At 42.9% G+C, this 8,949-nt stretch overlaps 1 protein-coding gene across 1 annotated transcript; it reads right to left on the bottom strand.

Moving 5' to 3' along the window:
* Positions 1-5,150: 5,150 nt before the first annotated feature.
* LOC307056136 (UDP-N-acetylglucosamine--peptide N-acetylglucosaminyltransferase 110 kDa subunit-like) lies at positions 5,151-8,291 on the bottom strand (the record flags this gene model as incomplete). The annotated part of the gene is made up of 1 exon (XM_079708666.1): positions 5,151-8,291. The coding sequence occupies one exon, from the start codon at positions 8,289-8,291 to the stop codon at positions 5,151-5,153; it is 3,141 nt and encodes a 1,046-aa protein (XP_079564792.1).
* Positions 8,292-8,949: the final 658 nt, after the last annotated feature.

The raw sequence follows: 8,949 nt of genomic DNA on the forward strand, positions 1-8,949 counted from the left end.
GAAATCTCCTCATGGGTTCCTTAAAATTTAAGGAAGGCAAGCTAAAAGCAAAATGTTTTCTATCTTCAGGAAACAAAGGAATAGTGAAAAAACAATCTTTAAATCTATAACTAAAAGATAATAATTGTGTGGTATGGCTGTTGGAGAGGGTAGGCCTAGTTGAAGAGCTCCCATTATTAGCATAGTTTTATTAACAGCTCTTAGACCCTGTAATAACCTCTATTTTCCAGACTTTTTCTTGATAATAAAAATAGGAGTATTCCAAGGACTATTGGAAATTTCTAAATGCCCTAATTGTTCCAGTACTAATTGTTCTGCAGCTTCTAATTTCTCCTTTGTGAGGGGCCATTGGTCCACCCATACAGGGTCATCACTCAGCCAAGTAATTGGATCAGCAGTGAGTGGAGGAGAATCCAAGGCCCCTAAGAAAAACCCAAACCTTGTCTATCACTTTTTATTTTCACATCAATAGGATAGACAGTTCCTTTTTGATTTGTTCCCAGCCCTTTTGTGGGAAGAAATCCTTGATCCAACACCATATTAGAGACTTGAGAATTTGGACTATAAAGTAATACTCCCATTTCTTTTTTTTTTTTTTCAGTACGTGGGCCTCTCACTGTTGTGGCCTCTCCCGTTGCGGAGCACAGGCTCCGGACGGCAGGCTCAGCGGCCATGGCTCACGGGCCCAGCCGCTCCGTGGCATGTGGGATCTTCCCGGATCGGGGCATGAACCCGTGTCCCCTGCATCGGCAGGCGGACTCTCAACCACTGCGCCACCAGGGAAGCCCCCCATTTCTTGTAATATATCTTGGCCCAAGAGGTTTAAAGGCAGCCCAGGCAAAACATAAGGCTGGAAGTATCCTGAATGGCCCTCAATAGCTTGCCATAATAATAACTGACTACTTTGCATAGGAGAAGAACTCTGTCCTATTCCTTGAAGTTTTGTAATAATAGGACTAACGGGCCAATGTTTAGGCCAGTGCATCTGCGTCATAACAGAGACATCAGCTCCAGTGTCTAACAAACCTGAAAAAACCTTTCCATTAATGGTTCATTGCATTTCTGACGTTCTTTCCCTATCTTCTGAATCCAGTAGGCAGCACTAGAGGATCCAAAAGCCTTTGTTTCTCTCTTTTGATGTTGTAAAATTTGTCCATGAGGTACAAAGGGCAAAAGTAGCAATTGTGCAATTTTATCACCAGGAGAAATCGTTATTATATTTTTAATAGTTTGTGCCATGATTTTTATTTCTCCTTCGTACTCAGAGTCTATGAGTCCTGGCATAATAGTTAAACCCTTCACGGCGACACTACTTCTTCCCAATAATAGTCCAATCAAACCCTTGGGTAAAGGTCCATAGATGCCCATAGAGAGGGCCTGAGGACCCATTGCAGGAGTTAATACATATCGGGCGGAGGTACTGAGGTCCAGTCCTGTGCTTCCTGCTGTTGCTCTGGAGAGCGAAGATATTGTATGTTTTTGGTTTTGGTTAATGTCTGATTGATAGTTTGAGGAGGATACACAGACGTTGCCCCTATTATTTGTTGGGGCCGGGGAAGGCCCCGGGAGGAGTTTCCCGACAGTGGTGTCCCAGTCCTGTGGGCCACTGAGCGACAATCTCGTGCCCAACGTTTTCCCCTATTGCATTTAGGGCATAAACCAGGGATTTTCGGACCATCTGGAGGTTTTTGAGTAGGGAAGGAAGGAGCAGGGTTACAATGAAAAGATCCACATTCTCCAGCAAAATGACCTGCCTTTCCGCATTGAAAACTAGTCTTTGTTCTCTTTTGATTGTTTTTAAACCCCACTTTTGTTAATGCTGCAGCCATAGCAGCACCCTGTATATAAGCAGGCTCAATGTCTGCACAAAGGCGAATATAATCCTCCAGTGTTCCCCGTTTTCTCCAAGGTCGAATCGCAGCCTGACATGCATTATTAGCGTTTTCAAAAGCAAGTTGCTTAACTACAATTGTACCAGTGAGTCCATCCACAATGAGTCTCCCCACCGCCTGTAACAATCTATCTACAAAATCAGCATATGGTTCATCAGGTCCCTGTCTCATTTTTGAAAGATCCTCAGTTTTGTGTGTAGAAGGTAATTTCCTCCAGGCTTGTAATGCCAAATGATTTATTTGAGGATAAGCAACAAAGGTATAAGTTAATTGATCTTGTAAAGAAATATATGGTCCTTCCCCAATCAGCATATGATAACCCACTGGAATATCATGGGTAGCATTCTTTTCTGCTTGTTCAGCAGCCCGTTCATAAAAATCAAACTTCCATATTAAATAATCTCCACCATTTAAACAAGCTCGTGCAATAGACTTCCAATCAGCGGGGGAAAGAGCTTCTCCTGCAATAGTGTCAACCATAGCAGTAGTAAAAGGAGCAGTGGGCTCATATTGAGCACAAGCAGATTTTAAATCTTTCAAAACTTTAAAAGGAAGAGCCTGATGCTCCCTAATAGCCTGTTGAGGATGATTAGGATCAGGTCTTTCTATGAGAGGACAACAGAAAATAGGATCCTCTCCTCGTTTTATTGCTGCTTATACAGCACGTTGCAAGAGACTGAGCATTTTTACAGATGTAGATTTTTGAGGAAGACAGTCCTTACTAATTTGCAGCTTTTTCACTGACTTATCTATCATAGCCATTAGAAAATCATCCTCAGGATGATTCTCTCTTTTATGTTTTTTTTCTCTCTCTCTTTTATGTTTAAAAGCCTCATAGGTTAAGTCAAAATGTTCCTCTTCATCTGAAATATTTAAATTATTTACCTCTTTTGGTTTAGGAAGTGGCGACACAGTAGCCGATAATACAGTCTTTTCTTCTGTCAGAGGCTTATGTTTTTCTGACTTTACATTCAAATCAACACTATCATGAGAAGAACCTAAACATATTTTTATCAGATTCCACAAACTAAATGTAACAACAGCAGTATGAGTAGGCCCTCGAGACTCATAATAATTTTCTAAATCTTCTCCAACTTTCTGCCAGATTTCTATGTCACAGAGCCGCCATCAGGAAACCAGGGAGATACATCATGGATATGCTGCCAAAATTCAGTCAACTGTGAGGTAGAAACTTTATTACCCCGAGCTATAAGCATGGAAAGTAAAACCTGAGCAAATAATTCACGCTCCTTTGAGCCCTTTTGCCCCATCTTCTTTTACTTCTGACTGTTGCCTTATGCCTCTATTAGTTTCACTTTTACTCGTGGCCACACATATTTTGCATAAGGGTTCTCTTACCTGCACTTTCTTTTCCTTTTAATTGCCTTCACGCTTCAGGTCCCTGTTCGGGCGCCACTTGCCATGGACCAGCCGGAGAAAGAGGATTTCACCGCCCAGGGTCAGAAGGGACGGGGTAAGGAACTGAAGTAGCACCAACGAATGGGGTCAGAAGGACCAAGACAACTGATGGTTGCAAGATAAGTTTTATTATGCTACAGGTGCAGATTATATAGAAGAGAAAAGGGAAGGTTGCCAGACGGTGGTTTACATTATCTAATGACTGTCTCGGCTCAAGGTTAACTTCCCTGGGAGAAAACCCATAAACCCAGAATCATCCAAAATAACCTGCATGTGCAGGGGGCAGACAGCTTTGCTTGTGTCATTTTACTTTCTTTCTGATTTCTGGGCCCTGGTGATTTATCTCCCATGGAATGGAACAAGGAGGGGAACAAGTAGTTCCCTTCGAGCAGCAGTCCCTTCGAGCAGCAGCGGCATGCCTGGCATGTCCGAAGGTGCTCTCAAGGCTCACTGCTTCCCACACATATGTTGGCTTGTTTAAGCCTCAAGCCCTCGATCCTTTGTTGAAATACAATAATTTCATTCCTATGGTTTTTAATACCAAAAACTCAACCTCCAGGAGGGTTAAAGTCTAATTTGTACTCCAAACCAAGTAGCAGTGCAGTTCGCTACTACTGAGGCTGAATCCATAAAGACTTCAAGACCACGACCAGAAGACAAGTTATTATATATAATACCCTAGAAGGCCTGAAACATAATTATCATATACATAGCTGGTCCTTCAGAGCTTTTTACCTATAACATGTTTTTTCATGAAAGTTATTTAATGTACTGGAGATAACTGTGAATTACTGATCAAATATTTGAATACTTATACTTACCTGGAATTTCATTTCTGCTGAAAGAAAAAGGAAGAACAGGACTCACCTAAAACAAAACAAACTTTAGAAATGAAAGTAAACATCTTATCACACACTATCACTTTTGGAAGCAGCATAGAGGGGCAGTCAACAGTAAAACACTGGTGAAATAGGACAAAACTCTAGGCCAAAAATCCATTATTATTATCATCAGTGACAGTACCACAACTGTGCCCTTCATAATTAATAAGCACTCCTAAGAATCTTCATTTGGCACCAGATGATGTGTTTAAGAGAAACACTCTGGGAGGTTTTGAATCAGACTTGGTTTTTTGTTAGCCAAGTTACAGGAGAATTTTTAAAGTGGGGGGAAGGGAAGAAGGAAACGGACCAGAAAAAGAATTGAAGCCATCATCTACAAACCAACAAAGCACTGAGAGTTCCAAACGTTATGTCAGACACTAGAATGACTGATACAGGCTCAAGCGGTTTATAAAACCTAGAAAAAGACTACACCAGCAAAGTCCCCATTTATCTGTAGAGTTCAGAAACTAAAACAAGGAATATTTCAGCTTAACACCTTATCTCAAGAGAATCATATACACTTCACATGAATAAAAATACCTGAAACCAAACATTTTTAAAAGCTCCAATACCCAAAATACAAAGAAAAAAATTAATTCAGAAGACTCAATCCATCCATGATAATCACAAAACGGCTGGGCAATCTCTATCTCCCTTCCACACTAACCATCCATCCCCTGGAAGACCAAGGGAGATCAGACCTTCCAGACTTACCTTCCAGACCTTCCAGACACCTGGCTGCGGCAAAATTCGATAGAATCTCCTTGTGGAACAGCAGTTTCCCATCTCTTGTGTCTCTCCCTGTCATGATCATGCAGGAAGCAAGTCTGGCTGTGCTATTTCTTATCATTGTGTGTCACCCATCTGCAGCATGATATTGAAAAAGTAGTTCCCTTTCCCCCAGAAGGTTGAGGCTCAGCTACAGGGGTAATTCTCCTGGGCACACAGTCATTATTTAGGCCGACTCAGTGACTTCAACAGGCTTAATCATGTGATCAGGTTTGTTGCCAGCTGCATAATGCTCCCACATCTGTAGATAGAGCCGCTCTAGTTCCATCGTGTATTGTTTGGTGTTGAACAGAGGGCTAGATGTTCTCTGCTTCCAGACTTTGCCACGAATTTTCTTCAGGTATTCTACATCAGTTCCCAGTTTCACAGCTATCTCTTCATATTCTTGTCTATTTTTAGCAATCAGCTCGAGACAGCCTAAACAAGTGAGCTGGGAAGCTGCAACTCGGGAAGCAAGAGTCTCTCCTGGCATAGTCACCATGGGGGTCCCTGCCCAAAGGACGTCCATCCCTGTGGTGTGTCCATTACAGAGCGGAGTGTCCAAGCAGACATCAGCCAGCTGGCCTCTCCGAACATGTTCCTCTTTAGGAGCAACAGGGGAAAAAATGATACGGTTCGGGGGAAGGCCCATATTTTGTGCGTACTGTTGAATATTAGCTTCTCCTGCTGCTGGAAAACGCAACAGCCACAGTACACTATTGGGAACACGCTTCAGAATATTTGCCCACATCTGCAAAGTAGATGGGTCAAGTTTGTATAACTGATTAAAGTTACAGTACACAATGGCATCTTCCGGTAACCCGTACTGAGAACGTGTGGTTACAATAATGGTACGGGGAACCTCCTCTCCAGTGGCAGCCTTATTGTTGATCAGGGTAGTTGCCAGCCCATTGCTAATGCTGAATCCATTAATTGTAATCTGAATTTGTCCTCTGTTAATCATTTCAATAACTGCTTCTGCAACAGTATTCATAGGAATGACAGGCATATTAAGAGTTGTATTACTGCTGTCTGCGTTGTCTTCTCCATCAGGACATTTCATCTTGACTATTTGCACATCTGACAGACTATCAAGAAATGCCTGGAGGTCGATTCCATTCAGCACAATCCGATTGTCATAAATGTGCCCATTGGACTTAAAATCGATGACGGCTTTTTTCTTCAGGTGAGGGAACATATTAGCATGATCACCAATAAAGAAAGTATGGGGCATATAAGCCAGTTTCTCAGAATACTGCTCAGCAACTTCAGCAGGTGAAGTTTCCTGATCAGTGATGATATAATCCATGCAAAGCGCGCCACTAGTCCCAGGGTACCCCAGCCACATTGCCTGAATAGGAGCTGGCCTGAGAGCAAAGAGTTCATTTCGAGCACCCCTGGTATAACCATTCAGATTTACAAGGATGTGTATACCATCTTGATGGATGCGATCAGCTGCTTTCCCATTGCATGGAATCTGAGAAAGATCAATGAAATGATTGGCTTCTGCCATCACCTTCGCTCGGAAGTTTGTGCCATCATGTGGGCTCAGGGCATAACAGAATATCTCAAATTTATCAGGATTGTGCATGCCTGGAATAGACTGCATAAGATGAGAAGTAGGATGATTCCCAAAGTCAGAACTCACGTATCCTACACGCAGTCGACCATCACTGAGCTTCAAGTCTTTTGGATGTTCATACGGTGGTTTATGAAGGACACTTATATTAGCCAAGCAGAGGTTCCCATGCCTCTCAGCAATAGCCTTCCTGAAGCCATGAGAAAGAGGATAGAGCATACTATGATGAGGCTGCACAGAAGGCAACCTATTCTTCTCCAACTGGTCAGCCACAATGCTGACCAACTTCTTCATTCGCTCATCATAGTCTGTCCAATCACAGACAACCTGCAGGCAATGAGCCAAATTACAATAAGCGTCAGGAAAGTCAGGTTGAAGCTTCAGAACAGTGCGATAAGAAGCAATTGCTTCTGGAATATTCCCTGAATCGTGGTGAATGGAAGCCAGATTGCTGTGGGCATCCGCAAATGCAGGGCTGATCTGAACGGCACGAGTATAACACTGCAAGGCTCCCTGAACATCCTGCATCTCCTGTAGGGTGTTTCCCATATTGCAGTAGGCATCAGCAAAGGTAGGACTGATTCGAATAGCCTCCTTATAATGCATCAGAGCTTCGTGCAGTTTTCCCTGCTGCTTCAATACACTTGCTAAATTTGAATGGGCATCAGCAAAGTCTGGGCAGAGCTCTAATGCTTTACGATACAAGCGAACTGCCTCTTCACTGTTTCCCTGTTCTCCTTTGATATTGGCTAGGTTATTCAGAGAGTCTGCATGGGTGGGACACAGCCGGAGAGCTGTATGATAACAATCTTCTGCTTCAGCAACACTGCCCTTCTCTTTGAGAGCGTTTCCTAGGTTGCAGTAAGCATCAGGGAAATGTGGTTGCAATTCAATAGCTCGCCTGTAGGTGTCTATTGCCAGATCCATCAGGCCTTGCTCATAGTATACACAAGCCAGGTTGCCATATACCACTGCATGGTTTGGACTCAAGCTTAGGGCACGAAGGTAAGCTGCCACAGCTCTGTCAAAAATCCGTGCCTCATTGAAGACATTTCCTAAATTGATATAAGCATCCAGAAAATTGGGGTCAAGGGTGACAGCCTTTTCAAAGTGATGAACTGCAAGCCAAATCTCCCCTTGTGCATTGAAAACACAGCCAAGATTGCTCCAAGCTACTGCAAAGTTCGGTTGCGTCTCAATTGCTTTCAAATAACATGCCTTGGCTTCTTCTATGCCACCCAGGGCTTTGAGCAGGTTCCCCAGGTCACTGCGAACACAGTACAAATAAGGATTGTACTGAAGAGCACAGACGTAAGCTTGTACTGCCCCTTCCATGTTGCCTGCTGCTACCAATGCGGCTGCCAGGTTAATATAACCATCGATGAAATCTGGTTTGAGACGCAATGCATGCCGGTAATGCTCAGTTGCTTCCTGCAACTGCCCTCTTTCCTTGTACACATTCCCCAAATTCGAATAGGCTTCTGCCAGAAGAGGGTTCTGTTTAATTGCCAGAGTACTAAAGTGGGCAGATCTGTCCAGCCTTCGACACTGGAAGTGTAGAGATGAAAGTAATAAAAGTACACCAGTATTGCCTGGCTCTTGTCTCCAGAGCTGCATGCAGTGCCTCTCAGCTGTCTCAAAATCTCCTGCCTGATATTCTCGATGTGCCAACTCAGCTAACCCTTGGAAGGAAAGCACACGTTTCGTTGGTTCTGTGCTGTCAGCCACGTTGCCCACGGAAGACGCCATCTGGAGCTTCTGGAGAGAGTGAAAAAAGGGAGTAATTGAGTCCCGCTGCCGCCACTACTGGCAAGAATGTTTCTAGAGGTAGCAAACACGAGCGCAGCAGCCGTACCACTGCTTTGGCAGGCTTAAGCGGCGGCAACAGTTACAGGCACCGAACCTTAGGAACTCTGGTTGGCCATCTACCTCTCATGCTCTTGAAATCTTAATTCTTAACCCTGCCCTCTTCCACCATTTTTCTCCTAATCAGGGAATAAAAATTACCTATCCATTTGCCTTAGAAGAAATCAAAAGTCAGTAGTCCAAACACTTTTTAAAATATTGTTTTCTGTCCAGTTGGAAATGAAATACATGATTGACTTTTCTTCATCATTCATATAGTCAACGTGGAAAACATTAGGGCCATGAATTTCCATACAGTAAGATGAGAAAATTTTAAATTGGCCTTCCCAAACCACTAATAAGTAACCGATGTTGTATATGATGCTAAAATCTTAGAGACTGAGTTGGATATTTTAAAAGTTCTGAAAACATTAGCTAATTTCTCCTCATCAAATTTCTCATGACTCAAACCTGAGTATTACTTTTTAAAAGATAAATTTATTTATTTTTATTTATTTATTTTTATTTTGGCTGCATTGGGTCTTCAGTGCTGCGTGCAGGC

The sequence above is a fragment of the Hyperoodon ampullatus genome, assembly GCF_949752795.1.
Source record: "Hyperoodon ampullatus genome assembly, chromosome: 7".
Taxonomy (NCBI): Eukaryota; Metazoa; Chordata; class Mammalia; order Artiodactyla; family Ziphiidae; genus Hyperoodon; species Hyperoodon ampullatus.